General features: G+C 47.7%; 1 protein-coding gene and 1 pseudogene across 4 annotated transcripts in view; one reads left to right on the top strand and one right to left on the bottom strand.

Annotated features, from left to right (window-relative positions):
* DLGAP4 (DLG associated protein 4) overlaps positions 1–27,566 on the top strand; it is a 126,326-nt gene that overhangs the window by 60,548 nt on the left and 38,212 nt on the right. For 3 of the 4 annotated variants that reach the window (XM_054573795.1, XM_054573796.1, XM_054573797.1), the window contains exon 6: positions 1,592–1,832. In XM_054573795.1, the coding sequence (XP_054429770.1) occupies positions 1,592–1,832 (241 nt within the window). Of the gene's footprint in view, positions 1–1,591; positions 1,833–12,552; positions 13,673–27,566 lie in introns of those variants that run through there. The other variant, XM_054573798.1, reaches the window with a different exon arrangement.
* LOC129070561 (uncharacterized protein C1orf131-like) lies at positions 10,709–12,644 on the bottom strand (annotated as a pseudogene).

Here is a 27,566-nt window from a genome sequence, read left to right as displayed (position 1 = left end):
CAGGGACTGAAACCCCGACAGTCCCTCCCATTCCAGTGCTGTGCCGTTACTGTGTGATCCCAAAGCGAGACCTCATTGCCCTTTGCAGTCACAAGCACCTCTCACTATCCTTGAGGCGACAGCTTTGGAAACACCTATCTCTTTAATATCCCCTCCAAGTGAATTTTGACTATGCCACACTGCCTTTTAATTTATCAATAATGTCCGATAGAACTTTCTGCCATGAGAGAAATGTTCTGGAATCCATGCTGCCCGATAAGGTAGCATGAGCAAGTGAAACGTGAGTAAGGAAATGAATCTTTTATTTAATTTTAATTAATTTATACCTAAATAGCCACACATGGTTAGTTACTACCAAATTGGACAGCACAGATTTAGACCTTCCCAAACATATGCTCCAAATTAGGTGATGATTCATAGTCGTTTTACTTGATGCAGTGTCAGACAAGTACACAGGCATTTCATTTCATTTAGATGAAGAAACACTGACCCAGAGGATAGTGATAGCCTGAGGTCACACAGCTTAGTCCAGAGCAGAGCTGGCCCCAGGCCCAGCTCCGTCCTTTCCTCCTCACAGTGCTCAGTCAACTCCTGCCCCGCCCCCACAGACCCAAAGCCTCCCCCACGACCTCTGCCCAGTGTCCATTTTTGGCCAGCTGACATCTTGGTTTATATTCTCTCATCCCCAGTTATCAACATGGCCTGAAACATGAGTCAGACAGACCCTTCTAGAACCCTTGGAGAGTGTGTGTATGGTGAGGTCCCTCTATGCTCACACTTCCAGCTGCAGATTTGTAGGATCTTCGTTGGTCATCTCTGCAGGGACACTTAGAAGCCATTTAAATGAGGCGGAATTAGATGCGAGGTGGCAAATAGCCATGCTGCCATTCTCCATCCTCACTGCCACTACCCTCATCCAGTCATACGTTCTCTCACCAGACTATTGCATCTCCGGCCTTGGCCTCCATTCCAGACCCCCTCCCTAATATCCATTCTGCATACCAGGGCTAGATTAACCTTCCTTAAATACACACGTGGAGTGTTTGATTCTGTCGCTTACTCACTGGGTACCCTTGGTAAGTGTCTTCACTACACTGTACATGGTATTAATTATCTCACTTACTCTGAATCCTATAAAATTTGGCCTATAACTAGCCTTCATTTTATAGATGGTAAATATCTATACATTGTAAGATAGTAAATTATCTAGCATACCTATTGGCACGGCCATTCCAACATTCTGGGCAGACATTACTAATTGATTACAGCCTTCTTTCCCACTGAATTCAGGTGTGACCTCAAAATCTATCAGTCCATCAGTAGAGACAAATAGATACAATCTAGTTAATATCCTAGAAACTATCCTTAATAGTTTCTCCTCCATTGTAGAGATGGGAAAAGTGAGGCCCAGAGAGGTGAGAAGGGTGCGTATCTCCAAGGGCTTCATCTGCTCATCCCATTCTGAGTGAGACGGAGGGGAGGTGGGCAGAGTTGAGGATCCAGAGACTTCCTGCGGCTGAGCCGGCCACAAAGTTCCTGTCGCTTTAGGATGGGCAAAGCTGGCCCCTGACGCCTGCCTTTGCCTGGACAGGTACGGGAAGCAGATCTGAGCGACCAGTACGAGGCAGCCTGCGAGTCGGCCTGCAGCGAAGCAGAGTCGACAGCAGCGGAGGCACTGGACCTGCCGCTGCCGAGCTACTTCCGCTCCCGCAGCCACAGCTATCTGCGCGCCATCCAGGCGGGCTGCTCGCAAGAGGAGGACAGTGTCTCCCTGCAGTCCCTCTCCCCACCGCCCAGCACCAGTAGCCTCAGCAACAGTCGCACGCTTCCGAGTGAGTACCATGTTGGGGGAGGGGTTTTGTTTTGTTTTGTTTTGTTTTGTTTTGTTTTGTTTTGTTAGGGGGTGGGGGCGGAGGAGGGTAGCCAGCGGGAAATGCTAGGGAGGCCTTGGGCTGAAATTTTGACCAACTGGGGAACTGGTACTCAAATGGGGGTCACAGAGGCGCTGGCCACTGCTGGTGGCTGGATGAGGGGGCTGGTGAAGGTTCTGGCTTGTGGGATAGCACCTGGTTGCCCCTGGCTGTCCAGACCCTGGCTCAGAACAGCCACCTACTGGTGGGCCAGGCTCACACTTCTATGTACCTGCTTGGATTAAAGTAGGCAAACATGCAGGGAGGACAGCAACCTAAAGGGAAGGCAGAGCCTTCAGGGAGAGGATGGGATCTACATTGAGCCTCTCAAAGGAGTGAACTCGCAGATTTTTATCATATTCAGAATCGGGGACAAACTATCCTTTCCAATACTTGTTCTAAATTCTCTGAAGATAACCCATGCAATATCAGAGAAAAAAGAGGACCCTGTGTCACAGAGCAAGCCATGAAAATCAAACAAAATCAAGACCAAGGAAAATCATAGCACAATATCTGGTTTAGAAGAGAGAGAGAGCTTTGAGCTAGCTGGCTAGCTGGTTTTCCTTCCTGAGCCACAGTTTCCCACCTATAATTGAATTGGGGCGTAAGCCAGACCCCAGGGGGCTCTTGGGGAGTTGAAACTTAAAAGACTTAGCGTAGGAAGTGTTTGTTAGTGTTTTTCAGGGCCTTGCACACAGTAGGAGCTGACAAGTGGTAGCTGTTACCACTGGTTTCAGACTTGACCCTGAGCTTCCTAACAATTGAAGGCAATTGGGGTTGGATTGTTGTTGAAAAAGAGACAGCTGTTTCAAGTACTCAGTTAGTGTTTGATGTTCATAAATGAATCTGAACCCTGTGGATCGTATGTACAACACATAAGGAAACCAGCTTATTCACTGAATGAACTGGTCTTTCAGGAGAGCAAGTCAAGAAACTACTGTGTTTCACTATTGCCTGGGTGATATGGGCAGATCCTTGAGCTTCTCTAGTGATTTTTAGACCTTAAGGAACAGTATCGTTTTCAGGTAGTAAGAGTCCAGTCTAGTCTCATTTCAAACTTCAGTTTCTTCTACCTCAACATCTCATGCACCTGCAGTTGGGCATGGTGATCAGTGTCTCCTCTGTTCCTAGTTTACTAGTGGCTGTTTCTAGTCCCTCCAGGTGGGAGGGGGAGGTCGCTAGTACAGGTGTTGCCTGGCATCAGGGCTTTCTGTATGACAGATGCCATATGCCGACTCTTCCTCCTAGGTGGTAGTTTTGGAGCTTCTCCCGTCCTGCAGAGCCCACATGGTGCCTCCTTTCCTGGCATAGACGATCTTCCTCCAACCCATTGCTTCTTATTCCCCCTCAGCTCCTCTATCCACTGGTCCCCCTCCTCCCTATTCAGCGTTTTTTTCCTAAGGGACCTGGCCCTGCCAGGCAGCCATCTGGGGCAAAATTCTCTGAAGACAACTCCAGGCCTACTTCCTTCCTTGACTCCCATATAACCTGTGTGAAATGAGGCCTTTGCTCTGCGGCACACTGAAAGTACGGGGTGATCTGCTACAGCCTTCCTTCTAGACCTGCTATCCCACGCAGGTAGCACTGCCAGCCTCTCCATTTTAGAGGTCCCCAAGCAGGTATTGGTGCCCAGGTCCTATGGCCTCTAAATCCCGGGGATGCCTGCCACGCTGTCCTAGGCAGTCTTCTACAGTCCCGTTGGAGCCTCAGATAAAGGATTAGATTTCCTGCATCACCAGGCCCATGAGAAGTCCTGTAAGTATGAAGTGGGCTGAGGGGGACATATGTAGCACCCCAGCAATTTTCTTCAAATAAACTCTCATTCACTAATCTCTCCCAACCCCAATCACTCATGAATGAACTGAGGATGGGGGATGGGCTACAAGTCTCAGAACTGTTTAGGTTCCTGTATTGGTTAGCTATTTCTAGAGTCATACTGCATAACAAACAACCATGACAGCAGTGTAGTACAACAGTTAACATTTATTTTTTGCTCCCAAGTTTGTGAATCATCTGGGACAGCTCTGCTGCTGAGGCCAAAGGGATCAGTGGCCTAGCCAGGACGTGTTCTCATGGTGATGGCAGAGGCACCAGAGAGCAAGCCTAACTATACAGGCACATTCCAAGCCCCCTGCTTGCATAATATCTGCTAAAATTCTATTGGCTAAAACAAATCATATGACTGAGCACAAAGACAAGGGATGGAGGACTACACTCTCACCTTTTTGTGAGAAATTGTATTTATATGGCAAAGGGTTTAGGGGTTTAGTTACAGGGAGGAGTGAAGAATCGGAGTCACTAAGTCAATCTACTACAGACCACTCTCTTGGCCATATTGATTTAGAAAATATGCTTATCCTCAAGAACCCCAAAGTCTCATGCAATCATAACATGAAGATCTCATGATCTATGCCAGATCTGGATGTGACTTCTCTTGATCGAGTGACCTAAAATCTAAAGAGAAAATTATCCACCTCCCACCCCCAGCTCCCCACACACTCAGCATACATTGCTGAAACAGCGACAGGATAATTGCAATTCACACTCCTGTTCAGAAAGACAGAGAAGAAATTCAAAGACTTACTGATCCATGGCAGTTCTGAAGTCCTTCTGGGCAAATGTCAGATGAACACTCTCAGACAGGAAATTTCCCTTGACTAGGCCCAAGCTGTACCCCCTGGGGTTGACTCACTAATCCATCGTTCTTGGGAGTTTTTGGCTCTGCTCTCTGAAAACCCTTCCTTTTCCATTGTCTTTTTGGCCACTTCTGAAGAGACCACTGAAGAATGTGCCCTTTGGACAGCTAAACAGCTTTCTTAGCCTGCTTTCTCCCTGAAGAGAGTTAGGGAACCAGGTATCTTTTTATATCTTGAATGGTCTCAGTCCCTTCTGCCTAAGCTGATTCTAGTTTTGGCCACACCCTACCTCAGACACTTTATGAGTTTTCTATGTATTTGATTCCACTTAATACCGTGTGCCAAAACCATACCCACCATTGTTTTTGAGTCAGGCCAGTCTCTCTAGATTCAGTTATGACTACTTCAGGTACATTAGTCTTCTGTGGACCTCTAAGCTTTCTGGAAGCCCCTTTGAGCAGCTGAGAGCATCTACTTGTTATTTTGTAATACTAATAAAAGATGTTACAACCATACCCTTGATTTGATCTGGTCCACAGGTTATATCTTAACTGGTCATAACCTTGGTTTGACCTTTGTCCTTTGTCCTTAGTTTGATCTGTATCTTAATTTGAGAATGATTTAATAGCAGAAGAGACGGGAGTTGATAGATTTATTTTCCAATTCAACAAGTTCTAGGCCCTCTATATTCCCTCGAAACACACTCTACCCTTTAACACTCTCTACTTCTTTTGTTGTTGTTGTTTTTATTGATTTTTAGAGGATAGGAAAGAGAAAAACACTGATCTGCTCCCCCACCCATTTTTGCATTCATTCGTTGATCCTTATATGCGCCCTGACTGGTGATCGAACCTGCAACCTTGGTGTATTGGGACAATGATGCTCTAACCAACTGGGCTACCTGCCAGGTCCCTATTTCTTTTATGAATTTTCCTTCTGTAAGTCCGTATCAAATACAACCCAAAGGAACCAACTTTTGCTTTCAACATCTTACCTGGGCACTATCTTGCCCAAATCCATGTACTCTCTTCAAGTTACTGTAGATTGACAGTTTTATGAAGCATTTCATCTCTACATAATATGGGTCACCTTTTTTCAAGCCTACTGTAACATTTTACCTACTGCTCACCCCTTGGTCTCAGAGGCAATGGTACATATTTTTGTTACTAACACACTCTACTCTTGGTACCAATGTCTTTATCTGCCAGCTGTTATCACAATAATGCTGCCTAACGAACAAGGACATAGTTTCAGTGGCACACAATAATATACATCCGTTCTTACTCGTGAGTGTTCATGTTGTCTGGTTCTGTTCTGCATGTCCTGCATCCTCCTTCTGGAATCACTGCCCTGGCCAGGACCTGCTCTTCTTGTGGTGGCGGCAGGAGCAAAAAGGACAAACTCCACTTTGCAAGCACTTTTCAAGTCTCTGTTACACTTGCTTATATTTGGTTGGTTAAAGTAACTCACGTGAATCCAAGGCCAAGGTCAAGAGAAATATACTCCACCTTTTGTGGGGGAAGCTGCAGTTACATAGCAAAAGGCATGAATTTAGGAAAAGATTGCGACTTGAGGCCAAAATTTCAGTCAGTCACAATCTACCCCATCACCCAGCACAGCCCACATGGATGATTCAGCATTTGGCTTTAAATGTAGGAATGTAGAGCTTCAATTATTCTCAATTAGGACTTTAGCCCAAACCAAAACACTCAAAAAGGTATCACCTACCCAGGCATGTATGCATATATGCACCTACTTTCAGACATATATAAAGTTTTTGCACCCTTAGACCTATATATGGTATGAAAACATACATAAAAACACATACACACTGATATGTACACATAATCTCTACATATACTTACACATGTACTCACATGTGTGTCTCTAAGGCTCATCCACCTCCACACCTATGAGGACATCCTACTTCTAGCAGATTGGAGCCACCAAATAATTTCACTGCCCATGTTTCCTTGATCAGCCCTCCTTCCAAGTATCTGCAGTGACCACCAAATACTTGCTCCTCTCTCCCCCACCCTCTGATCCCCTCATGCTGATAAAATTCATCTATTTCCTGGGGAAAATCAAAGCCACCAGATTTTCAGACCTGTGCTCAGAGCTGCTGTTGGTCCATATAGTACCTTTGTGCTGGGTTAGGAAAGGGTATCTATCCCCCCAGACACATAACTGCCATCTCTTGAAAAATTGTCAAAATGTACAATTTTCTATTATAACAAGAGCCTTTATTGCCATCTGCCAGAAATTTGTCATAATACCTATAATTCAACTATGTCTTTGTTGTGAATGGCATGCCCCCTTAATATGTGGCATCCTTAATCAGTGTAAAAATTGCACAACCAGAGTGGCAGTCCTGTCCGTAATCACTGCTCTCCATGTAGAAACACACAGACACACAGGCACATCCTCTTTCAGCCGCTGTCTCCCCTTGGAGGTCACCCCGCTCAGGAGGTTGCCCCCTTTCCTTAGCATCTGTCTCCAAGGAGTAAACAGTCTGGGCTCCCCCACCACTACCACCAACCGCTGTTCTGAACCCCTAGTTGTTGAGGGGCAAGAAAGCTCTTTGTCACTCTCACATGGGCACATAGGCAGGTGGCAGATAGATGTGGGGGAGGGAGGTTATTAAGACAGTGAGAGCCTGGGAGGGATGGACTCCTCAGGAGTGGCCATGGGCAGGGCGCAGAGTGCCTGCCCGCACACCCACTCAGAGCTAGCCAGCTTCCCAGCTGCCAGTACCACCACCTCTGTCCCTCCTCCTTTCTGACCCAGATTCTACATTCCATAAATAGCTCTGGCAGGTGACTGGCAGGCTGGGTCAGCTCCAGCTGGGATGGGGGGAAGCAGCAGCTTGGCTGTATATATAAGCCCCTCCCCAGCCAAAGGACCTAAGTGGGAGAGACCACAGGAGTGCCATCACCCCCGCCGTCTGCCTCATCCTGCCTCCTCTCTCTCTGTCTCCAAGAAAGAAGAACAGAGAAAACCCTCCCTCCCACTCCCTCTCCCCTTTGTATGCATTCGCCTCTCCTTTCTCCCTTTTTCCATCCCTTTCTTCTAGCTTCTCCTCCTCTACCCCTCCCCACCTCTCTCCCCACCATCTCAGCCTTCCGTCTGTCTCCCTCAGCTCTGTTTCTCCCTGCACACTGTATCCCTTGCTTCCCTCACAGTTTCTGGCCCTCCTCTCTCCCCAGGCTTCCTTTGGTGTCTCTCCCACTCCTGCTGAATCACAAGGGAGGCTGCGACATCACCCCAAGTACAGTGGTGGTAGGCTGCTAGATGGCACCCCCTGCTCCTGCCAACTGTATTCTCTGCCCCTGCATGTGTGTACCTGTGTGTGTGTGTGCACACACACAGGTACACACAGAGATAGACACATCGGGGTCACTCCATGGCAGTCCTTGAGCCTTTAGGCTGAGCTGGGTGTTCCTGCCCTAGGGAACACCCTTGCTCATGGGCTGTGAGTTCTAGTTTTAGCTCTGCTTTGTCACTCTGGGCGGATCCTGGCCCTTCCCTGTGTCTCACATTCTCCATCTATGTTGTGAGGCTTGGGTTTGGGGATCCTTGGATACTTTTTATCCAAGTCAGAGAATGCTCTGTCCTCCCTTCTTTGCTCCCTTCCGCCTCCCCCAGAACTCTCCCAGTTTCTTCTCTGATTCATTCCCCCTCCATAGACACAAAAAGGAAGGCTAACCAAATTCCAGTAATTAGCCAGCCCTCCAGCTAGCCTTGTCTTCCACACCTCCACTGTCTCTGGTTATTACACCACAGGCTCCTGTCAGACTGGACAGTCCAGCAGCCAGAGTGTCAGGACTGAGAGGAATCTCAAAGAACCATCATGTCCAGAGACACAAATAGACTTCAACTCATGTGTCATCTCTGATCCCTGGAGGTTAGGACTGAGATTTAGTTAAGCAGAGAAGTGTGCCACCATCAGTTAGTGATGTCTGCCATGTCCAGGAGAGTTGCACATATCTGACATTCCTGATTTAACCCAATTAACCTCTTGTACGCATGCACACACATATGCGCATACATGTTTACAGATACTTTACAAAGAAACTGCAGAGTGTCAAGTCAAGGTCACTCTGTTAGTGGAAAACACCCAGATAGGTGTTTCCCACTTGGGTCTGCCTGACTTGAATATGCCATTATCCTGTCTGTTGGGGAGCTACCCAAAGTCCTGGTAAAGAGGTGCACTGTGATCACAGAGTTTCAGGGAGCATTATCTGGCAGTATGGGCTGATGGGCTGGAGGCTGGTACACTGATCTAGGAAAAGCAGTGAGGTCTGGGCAAGGGCCACAGTGACTGAGACTAATGGGAGGATCCAGGAGACCTTCCCTCTGTACTTCCACAGTGCTTGGTAAGGAGCCAGAATCCCCTATAGGCACTCTCCACAAAGGGCACTGGGCAGAAAGCAGCTTCCTCCCTCGTGCACCAGGCCTCGGACATGATATGGTCCTGGTTAATTGAGTGCCTACTGTGTGCTCAGTACATGGATTGTCACTTTCTAAACCCCTTTAAAAAAAAAAGGTTATGTATTTATTTATAGACAGAGGGGAAAGGAGGGAGAAAGAGAGGGAGAGAAACATCAATGGGTGGTTGCCTCTCATGTTCCCGCTACTGGGGACCTGGCCTGCAACCCAGGCATGTGCCCTGACTGGGAATCAAACCAGCCACCCTCTGGTTTGCAGGCTGATGCTCAACCCACTGAGTCACACCAGCCAGGGCCCAAATCCTATTTTTAGACAGACCCATTGAGCCTTCTAGCAGAAATAACGATGGGTTTAAGGAATTGCAGGGAGGCCAAGAACACCAGGATTGAGATTCTTGAACAGGACAGAGGCATTCCTTACATTCCTGGGGGTAGAGAAATCACCCCAAAGGAGGAAAGACTGAAGTATTTAAATGAATGTTGGAGGCCCTATGGTATGGTGGGTAAGGATATGAGCCTTGCAATCAGCCCATTCATTAACTAGATGTTTATTGATCACCTGGAATTGGCCAGGTTGTACTCTAGGTACCAGACACATCAATGAACAAAAGAGAAGGCCTTGCTTTCATGGAGAATACATGGGGCATAGGGGGAGGCAGACAAAACGATAAGCATAAATAACATAAATAAGTATATGGTTTAGTGGTATAGGACAAGGGGTCCTGGGAATGCTATCAGGGTGAGGGGACGGGTATTGCAGCATAAGTGGGGTAGCTAGGGTAAAACTCATTAAAAAAGATATTTGAGCAAAGACTTGGAGATGAGGGAACCAGTTATGCTGGGGAAGTATGCCAGGCAGGGTGAAGAGTGGTACAAAGGCGCTGAAGTAGGAGGGTGCCTGGTGTGTTAGAAGAGGAGCAAGAGCTGGTGTGGCTGGAACAGAGCAAGGCCGTCAGGCTCGTGTGTAGGGGCTTCCTGAATTTTGTAAGTAAATCAGTTTAAAGATAAACACTAAGTGAACAGGACACATGCAGCATAGGACGAAATAGGCTATTATGTTCAAAGTCTTAGTGCTGTACCTGGCCCAATAATCCTCAATTGCTTTTGTTGTCAATATGCCTTTAAGTAAAAATTGGGACAGTGGTGTCCAAAACACTGTATCATCTTCAGTATGATTCTTTTCTCCCCTTTATTTACTTATTTATACAACAAAAGTTGTATTTATTTACATAATATTTTATGAAGTAGATTTTATACACTTGAGGCTCAAAATTGAAACTGCTTCTCCCACAAAATAACTGACATTATAACATTCTTAGTTCTTTCATGATATAGTAGCATTAAATCATTTTTAGAAAGTTAAATGGCAATTTAAGGTAATTATTAGCACTTACAAATCAGTAAATTTATGAAATCTTATTATGAACAAATGCACAAAACATCATTGAAGGTGAAACTTGAGTGAACCTTGCTGGAGAATATTAAACATTCAATAGGTTTACTTTATATTCACACTGCATTTGGCCCAGCATGGTTATCACCATCAAACAGACACTTCAGCAATCAGAAATGTTCTCATTTCTATTTGATTTTTTTCCTAACGTAAAAAAGCAGTCTATGAAATATGAAATAAAGAATAGTCTGGGAGTCTTATTGGGGTCCAGTTTCAGTTCAATGGCACTTTCCTATTCCTCCCTTTATTTCATAAAGCACTTCATTTAGCCACTCTAGATGAATTTCTTTTCTTGAAATCAACTTGGGTCAGAATCAATGTCCCATTTTTTAATTTTCCAACCTGTTCGGTATGTCCACATGACAAAATATTGGGAGCTGATTTTTTTTCTTTTTGGATTTCCTGTCTTCCTGCCCTTTCCTCTTCTTTTTCTTGAAAATATTTGTGTACTGGGCCATTCTCTTTTCTTCTTCCTTTGCTGCCTATTTTTCTTTGATCTGCTCCTGCAAAACTTTGTAATTCACATAACAGCTCCTTCCTGTTGCAGGACGCTTTCCTTTCCTTTTCCATAACCCATGATCCCAAAGTGGTGCACCTCCAGCTGTACCTTTTCTAGGTTAAATTCTTGTATAGCTACATCTTTTTCAAGAGTACTAGTTTAGGTCTTTGTGTTCTCGTCTTGCTTCTGTTTCTTCTTATTTCTGCTGTGGAATTCTACCACTGCTACTCGCTCCCTGTTGTTTTCAGGAGAGAGAGGGCTGTTGTGCAGGAAGGACTTGTAGCCCTGCAGGGACACCAGTGGAGGTTACAGCAGGGCCACTCTGCAACTCTTCTCTGAGCTCCCAGAGGAAACTCAAAACGCCCTTTCTCTGGTCTCTTACCTCTTACAAGAGAACCAGGTGGGGGAGCTGGTTCTACCCCTGGGGCTCTGGGGTCCCCACGTCTCTCTTATTTTCCCTCTTCTTTCTGATCCTTTTCTGTTCAGCATCATCTTCTGACTCTCCAAAGTCATGGAGGTTCTGGAGCACAGCGTCCAGAAGCGCATGTGAGAACAGGGAGGGAAAGAGGACCCCAGCTCCTGCTCCAGTGTCCTCGGAGTGTCCAACTCTGCGGGACAACCCCAGAGTCTGCCGGGATGCTGACACGCAGCACCCCTTTCTCTCTCCATTTCATATTTGGAAAAGAGATGCACAGGCAAGGGAAGGGACTTGCCTAGGTCACCCAGCTCGGCAGGCTGGGAAGCAGGAGCTGGGTCTGTGGATGACAGGCCTACTGCACTTGCGGTCTGGAAGAATGAGACCCGCAGGGAAACGACTCTGAAACTTTGAGAAGGGGGGAAATTGTAGAGGAGAAGCGGAGAACTGGGAGGGCCAAGAGGCTAAAACACAGTGGTTAACGAATGTAGGCTGCACCTAGTGCGCTTGCCCTCCAGGGTACTGCGGATGTGCAGGTTTTATTATGTCAAAGAGCAAATGAAGGCTCAGGGAGGTCAAATGGGCAACCAAGGTCACACAGCCCTCTAGAGGCTGAGCCAGGATTCTAACCCAGTCTAGGAGGCTCAGGTGAGGACAGCAACATGATGATGATGCAGCGGGGACAACTATAAACAGTTACGACATAGAGTCAGTCATACTTGAAGTCTAATTTGATCCTACCGGGGTGAAAAGACTACCTGAGGCTGCTTGCTCTGGGCCTCAGTTTCCCCGAGTAGCAACAAGCTGTCCCTGTGGTAAACGAGAGCTCTGTGGTATCCGCCTCTCGCACAGAGCATGCGTCCGGTTCCAGCTGGAACCGGTTAGACCGGGCGGCTTCAGGGGCGGAGCCACCCCCCCGCCCCCAACCCCGTGCTCTGGCATGCGCGTGCCGACGTGGGCCTGCGCTCCCTCTCACGGTCCGTCGACTCGGGAAGGAGTGAGCGCCCCGCGCGCTTGCGCACCAGACCAGCCGCGCGTTCGCGTTCGACTTGCCAAGTGCCGAGAAGGCTTTGCGCGTCCCCGCACGCCCTCTGAGTCCCGGTCGAGGCGCGCGCGGCTGACGCGGAGGGCGGGGCAAGGCGGGGCCAACGCGGGGCTTTAACCCAGAGGCCCCGCCCCTGAGGCGTACAAAACCGGAGCCTCGGGCCGGGCCGCGTGAGGGAGGAGGGTGAGTGCCCGCAGCTGGCCGCCGCTGCCGCCAGCCGGTCCGTCACTCCGTCCATCTGTCCGGTCCACGTCGTCGCCGTCGCCTCCTCAGCCCGGACGCCCGGGGCCCGCCCAGAGCCGCCCGGAGCAGCCGCGGCCCCGCGAGGAGACGGGCGCCGCCCCCGCCCGGCCCTCCCCCCGCCCTCTTCCCTGTCTGTCCGTCCGTCCGTCCGTCCGTCCGTCAGTCCACCCGCCCGCTCGCGCTTCCGTCCTCCTGTCCAGCCACCAGACCTCAGCCGGTCTCCCCGCTCCGCCCGCTTTGTCTCTCCCCGGCTCGCTGTCTCTTTGTCTCTGCCCTCGCGCTGCCTCGCAGCCCCTCCCTCGCTCCCCATCTCGGGTCCCCCTCAAACGCGTTCCTCTCATCCCTCAGAGCCTCCCTTTCTGAGCGCCCCCGTTCTTCAGGACTCCCTCTCAGAGCACCCCCACGTCTTTGGGGGTCTTTCAGAACACCCCCAACACCCCCAGATCTCCCCTTTGAGCTTCCCGCACATCCTTTGGGGGGCCTTCCTTCCATCTGCAGCCCCAGATCCCTGGGGTCTTGCCTGCTCTTAGTCCTTATTTCCTCAGGATTTTTCCTCTTTCGGTGTCCCCCCGCCCCCATTCCTTGGGATCTCTGATATTCCTTGGGGTCTCTCTCCTTGGAACCTCCACAAAGCTCCCCAGCTCCCCGACTTCAGGGCCCCTCCCTGCTTTCCCTTGGTTTGTCCCCTGTCGCTGTCTCTCCTTGTCTCTTTCAGGCTCTGCCCGTCCCCCCTTCCATTTCACTGGGTGGGGATCCCCTGCTTTGCTCTCCCTGCCTCTCTCTGCCCCCACACCTGTCTCATTGGTCTCACCACTTCGTGTCTCTTGTGCTGAAGGCCCTCTTTTTGAACCTGCTCTTTTACCCAGGTCTCTTTGCCCCCTTGCTTTCTCTGCCCTAGTCCCTTGTCTCCCCTTCTCTCTGCTCCTCTGTCTCTCCCTCTCCCCTTTTCTGTCTTTGCCGGTCTCTGGGTCTCTGACCCCCATCCGGCCCTCATGGCTTTGTGTCTGGAGCTCTTGAAGCAATGTGAGTGGTGGGGTGTCTGGGTCGGCCGGAGTCTGCCCGCAGGCTGGCCGCGGCTGAGGCTCCATGGGGTTGGCGCTGGGGCGAGGGCTGGCACTGGGGCAGGAGGCTCTTTGCCTCCCAACAAAGCGGGCAAGGAGGGAGGGGCCAGGCTGGCTGGTGGAGCTGGGAGTGGGTGGCCTTCCTGCTCTGAGGCTTCTGCTTTAGTTGCTTGAGTGTGTAAAGGGTGTCACGGGCTGGGTGTCCCTGCCCGCTGGCCCTGCATGGCCTGGCACTTTGTGATCGCTTGTGGGCAGACCTGGACTATTTTGGAGCTGGCAGGATGTGATATCACTTGGGCGTTTATTTAGACCCGGCTGGGGGTGGGGGCTGCGTTCTTGCCAACTTGAGTAATGAAATTTTACAGGGGGGTGCGGCCTCCTAGGCAGCTGGGCTGTGGGCTTTGATGCCAGAACTTTGCAGGCCACCAGATTGGGCAAGTGAACAAGGGTCTGAGCTGCTTTGGTCTGGCAGAGACTCTTAATGAGGATGAGGGAAGAGAGGAGTTGTTCTTCGTCTGACCACCCTTGAGTATTGGGTTTGGTGGTCTAAGACCTTTGGGCCTTGGATCTACCAGCTTCTAGCTGTGTGACCTTGAATGAGACCCTCAACCTCTCCAAGCTTCAGTTTCCCTATCTGTTAGAAGAATTGTACCAGCCTCACAAGGTTGTCTTTAATTATCAAGTGAAACACCTGTAGACATGTTTTGTGAACTATCACCCTGTCTTTAAACTGAGCCCCGCAGAGGGAAAGCACTTTGCGCAGGGTATGCAACTAGTCCATGCATGGCTGGGACAGGGATCAGGGCCCAAGAATAGCCATCTAGGGTTCTTTACCCTCCATTCCATTACCACCTGGTTATTCAGGAATACCCCTGCTCCGATGATAGGGCAGAGTAGACCATCCCTTATTTATGCCCTGATTCCTGGTTGCTCTTTGCCAGTTTGTAAAGATAAGCAGATGTGTCTAGCTGAATGTCTGTGCTGGGAGACAGCTGGATTTTCCATGTTCCATCCCATTGTTGTTTAAGGGTGGTCCCTGCTTGGCCAGTGGCATTTGGGAATAGTTACTTTGCAGTTGTAAGCCCTGGCTGCTTTTCCGGCTTCCCTGTAGAGTGGCGAAACAAAGACCCCAGCTGAGAGAGGCTCCACAGACAGCGGGGGTCTGCTGTCAAGGAGCTTAGGGTGTCCAAGAACTTTGGAGGAGATGAGATCAGCTATTGTAGCCCGCTTATCTTATAGATGAGGCCCAGAAAGACCCAGGGACCCACAAATGGTCAAGCCAGGACTCGGGTATTGTTCCATGGTATTGCCTCTGAGGAGGTCACTGTCAGGCTGATGTCACCTGTCCACTGGTGTATAATGACAATTTCTAATACCCATTGATTTTAACTGTGGGCCTACACTCAGTACACTATACAGATTGCTTGCAATGCAGAAGAGAAGGAGGTTGGTTCCTGGCCTAGAAGTGAGGGATCAAGGTTCTGGTCCCCTCATCTTACCCAGTCTCAGGGAGACCACTTTCCCTGGGCTTCAGCTTCCTTATCTGCAAAATGGGAATAATAATTATTATCCTAAGACTAGTTCTGAAATCATGGAATCCCTAAAGAAATTCTGTGAGGCAGAATGCCAGAATTCTATTCCTGGCTCTGATGCTGTGTCATTTCAAACAAGAGTCCTCCTGTCTGTATTTTTCCTTCTGAAAAATGAGAGAGTTGGGCATGGTCTCTTAGGTGCTTCCAGCTCTGACATTTGAGGATTCTAAGGTGATTCAAAGTAATTAAGGCTATTTGCATCTACATCTCATTTTACCTGTTAAAAGTGTGTTTGATCACAGAGTAGGAGGGAGAATGGGCTGAATGCTGCCAGATGTGTGCTGATGAGCTATGGGATTTTGTAGAAGAGAGGTTCCGGCTGGGCAAAGGGATGAAAGAAGTCCAGGAGAAGGCAGTATATGAGCTAGACATGTTCTGCCTCTTAAACAGGTATACCTCAGAAATATTGCCGGTTTGGTTGCAGACCACCACACTAAAGCGAGTTAAGAGTCTTTCTGCTGTTCTCAGAGGGTCTTGCCTTCAATTTGTAAAAAAAAACAAACAAAAAACCAACATCTTTGAAGTACAATAAAATGAGATATGCCTGTACACAATTTTCCAGAGAGTAGAAATAGTATGGAGTTTAGAGCCACAAACACCTGATTTTAATCAGTCTCCATCACTCACTGCCTGTGTAATCTTGGTCAAGTTACTTTCTTTGAGCTTTAGTTTCCTCATCTGGACTCAAGATAATCATATTTATATTGCAGGATTATGGTGGGGATTAAGTGAGATTATATCTAAAAAAGAAAAAACCACCCAGTACATAGTAGGCACTTAATAAATACGAACTTTCACCTCCCCATAATATCTGAATCACTTTTCTTTTTGTGGAAACAAGACAGATGCCCAACCTCTTCCCCAGCCCTTTGTGGTTGGGGTTCTGGTAACAAGGAAAGCACCTTCTGGCTGTTTCAATAAGTAATAGGAGTAATCCTCTAATTTCTCACTTGCTGTGTAGGGCATTGTGTAATCTGGCAGGCTCTTTTCTGACCATTGTTCCTCACAACAAGTCCTAGGAGGAAGTCAGAAACTAAAGGAGTTCTCGGTTTCACAGGTGAATGAAGAATAGGGGGCCCAGAGAAAAAAGGGACCTACCTGCTCAGGGCCCCGCAGCATGGGTTTGTTGGAGCGGGCTTGAAGCTTTTCTTCCCCCACAGCTCACAGCTTTGCTCCAAATTGATTGCTTCTGCCTGGTAGCCTACCCCTCAGGCCACTTTCTCTGGGTTTGGCACCAGCTCTGCCAGAAGGGTTTGCTTGACATTTCCCCAGTCTCTGAGCTCATCTCAGATTTAAACAGGACTAATTGGAGGCTGGGTAGGACTGAGTCACCACCTTCACTGGCTTTCTCATCCCAGCAGCAGCCAGACACACCCAGAGGGTCACTGAGTGAGACCTGCTGGTTGTGGACACTACACAACTACACAAGACAGGCTTTTCTCCCAGAGCTCAGATGGGCTCAGGAATGTCTCCCTGGTCCCCTATGGGAAGGCTGGAGTGGTGGCTCCATGTTTTTCTTTACACTCCAGGGATCTGAAAGCACAAGCCACATTGAGTAGTCACTGGCTTGGCCTTTCCTCCTCCAGGCCTTTATTTGTGCCCTCCCCCCTCTATGGTGCTCTCCTCTTTGAGGCCCATATTGTCAGATGCTACCCTCTCTAGGAAGCTCTGCTGCATCTGGAGCTGGGCTGTGAATTCAGTCCCAGGTCCATACCTGCTGAAAGTATAGCCTTGGCAGGTCTCTTTACCTTTCTGTGCCTCGGTTTCCTCATATATAAAATTTGTATTCCTCATGTTTATAAAGTTCAGGTTCCTGAGTTCCATTCCTAAAGATTCTCATTTGGCAGGCCCAGGGGCAGGAATCAGGTTTTTAAACCAGCCTTCTGGAAGGAAGAGTCTGATGATGAGAGCCCATGGGCCAGTTTGGGAAAAGCTGGACTGAGAGATTCTTGTGTTTGTATCATAGCTTGATTTGACCCTGGTGTGCAGCCTTGGGTTGACCAACTCTCTGTTACCTCAGTTTTCTTCCGTGTTAAATTGGGATGGAAATGCCTACCTCACAGGTTGTTGTGAGGATGAAAACCCATGTGGTAAAAGTCCCTCAAGAAATGGAAACCTGTCTACTATGCTCCTGTTCACTAGGTATCAGGCACTGTGCTAAGCAGTGTATGGCATTATCTCACTGCATTATTGCAGCAGTCCTATGATATGGGTACCAATATCCCCACTTTACAGGTGAGGAAACTGGCCCCTCATTATTGTCTTTGTTTTGGGCAGGATTGGTTGTTTCCAGAAGCAAGTTACCCTTCCCCTGCTTAACCCTGGCAGCAGACACTGTCAGACCTGGCCAGGATGAAGCCTGTGGAATTGAACACCTGGGCAGGAATGCAATCCAGTTGTCAGCATGAATTTAATGAGGCTGATGAGGTGTGCAGTATAAGTGCCTCTCGGGTTCTGGTTTTCCCAGTCCTGGCTGTGGCTGCCTTTTGACCCTCAGCCTGTGTTGGAATCAGCTGGTTCTTCACCCACCCTTTCCTGGGAACCAAGGCTACCTTAGAGACGAATAAAATCCATATTCTAGCCCTGGTCATCGTGGCTCAATTGGTTGGAGTGTGGTCACGTGGACTGAAGGGTTGCAGGTTCAATTCATAGCCAGGGCACTTCCCCAGGTTGCTGGTTTGATCGCTGGTTGGCGCACCTACGGAAGTCATCCGATCAATGTTTCTTTCATATCAATATCTGTCTTTCTCTCACCACCTCCCTCCCCCAAAAGCAATGGAAAAAAAAAAGTCCTTGAATGAAGTTAAAAAATAAAATAAAGTCCATATTCTAGAGTTAAAAGATGATTATTTCTTGTTCACAATAAGGAAGCAGAAGCAGGGAGGGGGCAGACAAGGACATTCCTAGGATTCCAGCATAAGACCATGCCAGGGCCAGGCAAAAGCCATAACCCTGTCTCCCAATTCAGCTTTCCCCCATTCTGTAAATCACTGGCCCTGTGGGAAACTGGAGCATCGAGGTCTGGTTTGGCCAGTGATCAGTTTCCTCATGGGACAAGAGCAAGAGAAGTGCTCCCAAGCGGTCAGAGCTAGATGCAGCTCAGCCTGGAGCTGAACTGGGTTTGGAAAACCTTTTCTAATCAGGGGCTGCCCTCCCAGCCCTGGACCAGGCTCTCAGGGGATGGGAAAGAACAGACAGGCCCTGCCTCTGGGAACTTAGAGCCTGACAAGAGAGACAAGGCTACAATTATGAGAGATTGTGTGACAGTCTGTAATTAAGTGTCTGCTGAGGAAAAGCATTGTCTGAGAAGGAAGAAATGACTGTGAGCCAGAGGAAATGAGTTCCCTTGAAGGGGGTTGTATTCAAAGAGACAGAGGGTGGAGCTGACATTTCAGGGATTGGTTTGTAGAGAGAAGTCTGGGGGCTTGAAGGTAAACACATATTTAGGGAAACAGTGAGTAGGCTAATTTTGCTGATGCATCAGAGCTCTGGATAAAAAAATCTGGGAGGGGCCAGGATGTTGTAGGCAATGTTGGGCATCAGCTGAAAAGCAGAGGCTTTGGGACAGCATGGAAGGTTTAAGAACAGGAGTATTACAACTGGAGGATTTTTTTCAAGAAGATGAATCAGGCTGGAATTGGAGTGAAGCTTTTCAGGCATGTGGATGACAGAAGAGGGTGAGGTTCAGGTGGAGCCCCTGGGAGTGGGAAGGACCAGTTGGGATAGCAGAGGATGTTGTAGTGTGTCCTGAGGAGAGCTCAGCTGGGGGCCTGGTGGGCCAGAGAAAAGATATGGGGTGCTGCCACTTTGGGGCAGGAAATAACATTCTAAGCACATTGCTTGTACACCTGCTCTAAGCCGGGCTCTGTGCCAGGGCCTCCATGGGTGCTCTCACAAAATCCTTACAGCAAGCCTGAGGCAGGTGGACTTACCACTTTGGTTTAACAGATAAGGAAAATGTGGCTCAGATCCAAGGTTGGCTGTCTGCAAATCCTGGCTCTTCCTACAGTTCAGTTCTGCTTTTTGGAAAGGAAGCTCCTACTGTTAGGGTGCTAGGAATCTGAGTCTTCTTGCCTCTTGACTTGGAGACACACAAATATATCCCGTAAAGCCCAGAAACCCTGCTTTCTGAAGATACGGAAGGTTGGGACTGGGTACCAGCTTAGAATTTCTTGAAGATGGGAGAGTCAGTGAAGGGCCTTCACATCAGCAATTTTACTCACCAGGCTATTTGCAACCTCTGTAGTTGGGCTAGTCCAACTGAGGGCAAATCCATGACTGGACCCATGGGGATTCTCAGCTAACCCCACAGAGAGGATGTTTCCTGGCCTGGTCAGAAGAAGCAGTCACCACAAAAGCAGGAAAGGACTTGTTTCAAGGAGCCCTCAGGACAAGAGCCCTAGGTAATGGAGCCCAGTTCCCGTTTCCCGGGCTACAGCCAGGGATACCCATCGGGCAGAGGGAAGGGACCAATACTTACCAAGTGGCTACCGTGGGAGGCAGCAGTGGTTGATCATCGTGCAGCTAGAAAACTGTAGACTTGGTCAGTCATTCTCTGTATGACCCCTAGGCAGGGCCTCAGCCTCAGGCGTGAGGCAGAGCGACCACATAGCAGGCATAGCCTCCTTGCTTGTCTCACCTCACTCCTCCCTTGCCTCCAATAAACACCCCCAGGATCCATCTGCCAGTCTACTTTGGCATATACTCTCTGAACCCAGCTATGTGTAGGGTATGATTGCACTGCATCCATGTGTTTCATACCAAAATCTGGACAAAGGTTTTGATGAGATATTTTTGTGTTCCTTTGGAACAGACACAGCCTGAGAAATACCATTCAGACATTGTAACTGGACTGGAGCAACCTGTGCCGTCCCTTTTGATTAATGTTTTACTCTTTGCCAAATGCTTTCTCGTAAACTTGATCATTCTCCCATATGTTCTTTTTATTTTGTTTTCAGAACATTTGGTTTTATACCCCTTATGTTTGGCTTACTTGCAGAGCACTTTTATCCACCTTATCTCAGAAGATCCTTATACAGCCTTGGGAGACCATTGCTATTCTTGTCATCCTGATTTTCCAGAGCGATTTGACAAAGGTCACTCTGGAATTCACTGACTGAACTCATTTATTCAGCAAATATTTATTAAGTGCCTCCTGTGTACTAGGTGGGAAGTTGGCCCAGGGATACAGTGGCAAGCAGAGTTTGTTTTAGAGACTGGATTTCTGACCTCCTAGAGTCTGCAGTATCACTGAGGTCTAGCCAGGATCCACCCCAGCACTCCTGCGCTCTTCCCACCTTGGCCCTTCCCACAGCATACCCCTGTACTTTGGGCCTGTGGCTTAGATCTAGACTATTGTAACCTGTGAGCACTCAGCCTAGAGTATCATGATAAAGCAAGCAGCGGGTCTCTGAAAAGTGAACTTCAAAAAGGACAAAAAGGGTCCTCAGTAATGACTTAATTATTAACAAGAAGGTGATGAAGGGCATCTCAACAAAAGGCCATCTGCTCTTTCTTCCCCAGGGGAAGTTGTCCAAGGGTGGCTATACCTAAGATCCTGGCCTGAATTTTCTTCAGTCTCCAAATATTTGATTACATTGTGCACAGGTGTGGAGCCCTGTGGCCATGTGCTGAGCTGGGGGCCCTCCCTGCCTACTTTAATATTAAATGAGTTGAAATAATGGCAGATCCTAGGATATCAGGTCTACCAAGGATTCTGGCCCAGCCCCTGCATTTCCTATGAATGGGAACCAGTCGTGGGAGGGGAAGGGACTTGCCAGGATCACTATTGAGAGACACTCCTTTCCTTTCATCCATCCTACCAGCCTGACTCTACCAGTCCCCAGTCCTTCAAGTAGAAACGCCCTCCTCTCAGCTATACCTGTTCAACATTCAAAGCCCTCTTCCTGTGCCTTAAGGTCAAGTTTTCCCTGGTATTTTCTCCCACAACCAGAGCCCTAAGGTGCTTAAGCTGCCCCCATCTACTGTCAGAGGCTGACCTGCCTGTTCTACAGGGCTGAACCAACAGCCTTTGAGGAGACTTCAAAATCCAAGTGCCGGGGCTCTGGCCCCAAGCAGAGAGAGCCTGATGCCTGAGACCTAGAGGGAGGCTTCTCTGAGTACATTTTGCTGGAGTTATTTTTGTGCATAAAAATTATATTTTCACTGAAAAAACAATACATGTATGGAATTAAACATTTCACACTTTGTAGGAAAAAAGTGCACAGTGAAAAATTAATGTGTCCCCCACCAAGACTCCTAGATAACTGCTATGGACAGTCTTGATGTTTCCTTCCAGAGATACTCTGCTTATGCAGGCACTATCAGTAACATCCCTTTTTATTACACAAATGGTGATATATTCTCTGCCTACTGTTCTATATCTCATCTTCTTCATACAAGTCTGTGTCTGCTGTAGGTAATTCCCTGTGGGATGCACAGAGGTCCATGGCCCCATTTTCCATGACCAAGTGACAGTCCATTGATGGATGGACCACCAGTTGTTTGTCCAGTCCTACACTCAGGTTCTTTTAGGCTGTTTCCAGTCTTGCTGCTATGCGGAGCACTGCAGCAAGCACCCTTCCTCACATGTCTTGTCTGTGTGCGCATGCATAGTTGTGGGAGCCGTTCCTACAAGTGGAATTACTGTTTCAAAGAGTCTGTGCTCCTTAAATTTTGTTAGATATTTTCAGAATGCCTTCTTTTGCATTCTGAAAATGTATATTTTTAAAAGTACCTTGCCCCCACCCCTGGATTCAAATTAATTTCCTTGTTTAACAATCATTCTCCCCCAGCTCAGAGAGGGGAAGGGGGTTAGCTAGTGTTACTCAGCAGTCCTCAGTCACTGAGGTATCTCCAGAGTAAGGTACAGATGACACGAAGTGAGGAATGAAGAGAAGGGGTATTAAGACTGGAGCTAAGATTGGGGGAAGGGGACTCTGTTCTGGGTACCTTGGGACTTGTTTGTGACTTGGTCTCCAAGGAGAGACGTCTCTACTCCCATGCTGCATCCTCCTTCCTGAAGTTCTCTGGCATGTTCTACACTTGCTTAGCAATAGCTGGGCTGGTAAGGTCTTTCATCCAGCAAATATTTATCGAGCTCCTGAATCCCAGGGCTAGCTTGGCCACTGTCCCTGCCCTTCTCTGAGCCTCAGTTTTCCTCACCTGAAAGTTAGGGAGGCTCATCCCTGCCTTTTTCGTGTCACCAGGCTAGGAAGACTTGGTAAACCAGCCAATGGGAAAACACCATGAAACACATTACAGTGGTCTTAACACTGTACCAGGCACCCTGGGACTAGCAGAGCCTGAAATTTGGACCAGTCCTGAGTGGACTGCAGTCAGTCTTAGTCGATGGCCTGATTGGCCCTCAGGCTGTAATTTTAGAGCATCTCCTAGTGTCTGTGCCAAGATAGGGTCAGGTTGTACCTAGGGGCTTCCTGAATTTACTCTGCCTCAGTACTCCTCGTCCTTCAGGATAAAAGGTGTTCAGATGACAAGTGAGAGAGGTAGTCAGGGAGACCAGGAGGGTCTCCACACTGCAGCCAGAGTTTTGCCTCCTCCAAGCCACCAGGGAGGCCCTTTGGGGTCCCCCACAGGTCATTTCTACAGTTCAGTCCTCAGTGGTGGCAGGAATAAGGAAGGGGAAGTTCTATCATTTTCGAGTTTAAAATCGCCAGCCCAGTTCCTTTTGTTTTATCAGTGGGGAAACTGAGGCCTGGAGTTGAGGGTCTCCTCCCAAATTTCCCAGTGAATCAGCCACCTTACCAGGTATTCAGCCCTCCGGGGCCTTAACTCTCAGCGTCTGTCGCACAGCGTCCCAGTCTTTAGTTTCACTTTGGGGTTAAAAAACAAAGTGAAAGGAAAAGCCAAAGCAGGAAGCAGCTGCAGCAGACCCAGCTCAGGCTGGGGCGGGCACTGGAAGATCCAGGCTGAGCTGGCCTCACTAGTAGGGAACAAGCCTCTTCCGTGCCTGCTGTTCCTATCCATGTTCTGGAGTCCTGGCTGCGGTGGGAGCTAGGTGGGGCCCCGAGAGGCGCCAGGCTGCAGCCAGGCGGTGGTGTTCTGGCCTGGCCAGCTGCTGTCTGGGAGACAGCCAGTCCAACGGGTTCTTGGTGAAGTCAGCCTCACCTGGGTGTGGCCCCAGGTGGGTAGCTACTGCCTTTTAAACTCCCGTCCTTCCGGGGCAGGGCTGAGCTGGAGTTGGGCCTGTGTTGGCCTGGGGAAGAAATCCTGGCCTTCTGAATCCAGCTTTCACAGGACAGTCCTGCTCTCCCTGAAGGTAAGAGCTGGTGCTCTCTTCCACCATGAAGACCTTAAAACTTTCAGTCACTGTGGGCACTTACCTCAACCCATGTTGGTTTCTTCTTAAGGACCCAGATGGCTTGAAAGCCTTTTTGATCTATTCTAGTCCCTGTCCCAAGGACTTAGAGAGGACAGGGGAGGGGAGAGCAGGAGCCATGGCTTCCTGCTGTGTTGATGGGTGCCCTTAGGCAGGACCCTTTCCACCTCTAGACCTCAGATTCCCCACTTGTTTCTTGGCAGAAGGGAGTTCCTTCTAGTTCTGCTATTCAGGGAAGTCGATTCTGGTCCCTTGGAAGCTAGCGAGAGAGTATCATAACACCTGGTTTAGTTGGTTTGTGTATTTCAGAGATTACCTGTTACCTAACAAAGTAGCTGTTATCTAACAAACTTGAGTCTTAATTTCCTGTTCCTCTGTGCTTTTTCTAAGGAAATTCTCAGACTTGCCAAAGCAGATTGTGGTAATAATGTTGTTGCTTCAACAAATAGGATTTTTGTGTACTACTTTTCTCCTTTCCACACTCACAAGGTCCCCAAATACAGCCAGTTTGGTTCAAGTCCCCCTCCTTGAGGGCACATGCTGAACACAATAGGTGATCTGGAAGTTGTTTTTGAATGAATGTGTTAATGATCCACACCTGGTTGTGTTGCTCCCTGGGAACGTAGAAAGCTGATATGTATAAAGCCCAAACGTGTACAGCTAGTCAGGGACAACAAGGAGAAGCCCATATTAAGAGCATAGCTCTAGACTCATCCTGTTGGAGTTCAAATCCTAAGCTTCCTCCTAGAGCTGTAAGACTTTGGGCAAGTTGCTTAACTACCCTGGGCCTCAGTTTCTTTACCTGCAAAATAGAGACAATAAAGTTACCTGACATTAGTTTCAGCATGAAAACGAGAGAGAATGTATGTAAAGCACTGAGAACAGTGCCTGGTACAGAGGAATCACAAGAAATGTTAGTTGCTGCTATTATTGATATCCAGAGGAGAGAGGTCTTGAAATAACTGAAAACTGTCCATGTCTCATGCCCGAAAAGATGTAGGTGGGCTGGGTAGGGTGTCTGGAGGGGAGGTGATCATTTGATGGCTGTTTGCTGAGTGCAGAGCTCTGATGGTGAGCATGGAATGAATCTAGGTAGGCTTTAGAGAGCAGGTGACTTTCAGGACCTCAAAACTTGGGTAGGTTCCAGGTGGATGGAGATTTTAAGGGACCCCCTGGGTAGGGGAAAGGAGGATGCTGTGGTTGGGGGAGGGGAAGACACCCAGGGTGAGGGAGGGATGGCAGGAGTTGGCTGTCCAGGGGCCAGGAGAGCCAAGATGAAGCTGTGGAGGCCTGCCCTGAGCCATCAGAGTCAGCCAGGCACTCAGAGCTAGGGTTTGTCTCTCTGCAAGGTCATCACTCCATAGGCCAATTCCCTGCTGGGGGCCTTGATGAGGAGTCCATTACTGAGTGTACTGTAAATAGCTTTGATAGTTCCAGCCTCTCCTGGAACTTTCTTGCCTTCCCAAGCTTCCCACACTTCATGACGAGGCTATTGCCCTGCTCAGGGGTGTGGTAGCAGTCAGGAGCTGCCTGCCTGCCTGCAGCACAGGCCAGTGTGGGTAGGAGGAGTAGGGCTTGTCTGACAGCACCTATAAAGGCAGAGCTGCCACTGCAACAGCTGCCCCAACAGCGTTCCTCAAAGGGGAACGTGAAGCAGTGTGTGGTAACAGTCCAGGAGAAGAGGGTTTGGTTTATCCCAGTCAGCTCCTCCCTCTTTCCCACCTCAGCTCCATTTCTGCTTCCAAACTTAAGCCATTCATGTGCTCAGAGTGCCAAGTGCTGAGCCAGGGAGAGAGTAGGAAATAAAATAGACTTGGTCTCATTTCCCATGGATCTTGCATTCAGCTTCAAATCCCCATACAGCTTGGAATCCCCATCCTAGCAGGTAACAAGATAACACAAGCTACTGTCAAATTGAGATGAGAGCCTTAAAAGAAACAAATAGGTGCTGAGAGGGACGTATTCAGAAAGGATAAGGAAGACATCTCAGGGAAGGTGAAGTGGAGGGTGGGAAGGAGGCAGCCAGGGCAGACTGGGAACAGAATTCAGGACCCTGAGCTGGAAAATGTTTGGTATACCAAAGGAATGAGGAGAGGTACGGGTACCTCTGGAGCAGTCTACAAGGTCAGGCAGGACCTAATTAGGTCTGAGGCAAACAGCTTTGCTCGCCTGAGAGGAGATGGAGGTGTCACTGAATTAAGAGGTGTGATAATGAAAGTACTACAAGTGATTTTGTTTTAAAATTAACACCAGAACTTTCCAATACTTATTATTAGTTTTCATACTGATCCTAAGTCATCAAGAAAAGGCATCTTCAGCATTCTCAGTTTATTGTTAACTTCTTTTCACATACTACTACTTCATTCACAAAGCCCTGTTGCTGAGGGAGGCAGGTTGCGATTATTATTGCTTTTCTTAGAGATAACGTAACAGAGAAGTGAAGTGATTTGCCCAAAGTCTCAGAGCTTAATCAAGAGTTGGTCTAGTTCACTGTTTTTTCCCTATTCTACAACATTGCCTCTTTTTAAGAAAGCCAAAGGAGAAATTTCTATTTCTTTTTAGCAAGGCTGCTATTCCAAAATGATCACAGTTAAAAAGTTTTGGTGTAGCCCTGGCTGGTTTGGCTAAGTGGATTGAGTGCCAGCCTGTGAACCAAAGCATTGCTGGTTCAATTCCCAATCAGAGCACATGCCTGGGTTGCAGGCCAGGTCCCCAGTGGGGGTCATGTGAGAGACAACCACATATTGATGTTTCTCTCCCTCCCTTCCTCTCTCTAAAAATAAATAAAATCTTTTTTTAAAAAAAGTTTTGGTGTAGAATGATACTGGATTAGCCAAAAAGTTCTTTTGTTTTTTCCTAAGGTGGCTCTAGTAGTGCTTAGTTATCTTTTAACTTCAGTCGAAACAATTTTGTTAAATCATATTGTGACAGCTGTCATTTCAGCGTGCATTTAAAAAAACTTACCAAAATTGGTGAGTTTCTGTGTAGCCATTTTAATATTGAAAATGGAAGAAAATAAGCAACATTTTAGGCATATTATGGTTTATTATTTCAAGAAAGGTAAAGATGCAACTGAAACGCAAAAGATTTGTGCAGTATATGGAGAAAGTGCTATATGACTGATTGAACCTGTCAGAAGTGATTTGCAAAGTTTTGTGCTGGAGATTTCTCATTGGATGATGCTCAATGGTCAGGTAGACCAGTTGAAGTTGGTAGCGATCAAAACCAGATATTAATTGAGAACAATCAACATTATACCACTCAGGAGATAACTGACATACTCAGAATATCTAAATCAATTAAGTTATTGGTGAAAATGAAAAATGTGTCTTATTTTACAGAAGAAAACCTCATGAACTTTTTGGCCAACCCAATATAATGTAGTATTTGCATTAGGACAATGGGATGAAAATAACAGTGTTGGGGTTTTTTTTTTCTATTTTCTATAATAGTACACAATATATTACAGTTCTTGTTTTAAGTTTTTTTTTTATATCCACACACTCTCCCATTTAGCTTCTTTCCAAGGCTCTGTGTTACTAACACATTAATCACCTCCGGTCTTTTTTATTTTCTGTTTGAATTCCTTATTTTTTTTTTTTTTTTTTAATTTCCGTTATCTGAATCTCAGGAAAGAGATTATAGGCAGGTTATAAATTAGCCCCTGCTCACAAATATATTTAACTTGTCAGATTTTTAAAAATTCATTCTTAGAATAGTTCTAAATATGTTATTTTGTGACTTGGATTTGGGATTAAAAAAAAATAAAAGCAGTGTGGTAGCTAGGGCTCATTTGTAGAGAATGCTTCAGTGGACTCCTCAGCCCATTTTTTAAAGCTGTGCTCTAATGCACATAATAAAAACTTTCCACTTTAATTCTTGAAGTATACAGTTCGGTGGTATTTAAGTACACTCTTATAACTGTC

Source organism: Pteronotus mesoamericanus, unplaced genomic scaffold, assembly GCF_021234165.1.
Source record: "Pteronotus mesoamericanus isolate MK-2021 breed Mesoamerican mustached bat unplaced genomic scaffold, CSHL_Meso_final contig_25, whole genome shotgun sequence".
NCBI classification, from domain to species: Eukaryota; Metazoa; Chordata; class Mammalia; order Chiroptera; family Mormoopidae; genus Pteronotus; species Pteronotus mesoamericanus.
Note: the sequence above shows the minus strand (reverse complement) of the source record. Positions and strands in the feature narration are given on the sequence as shown.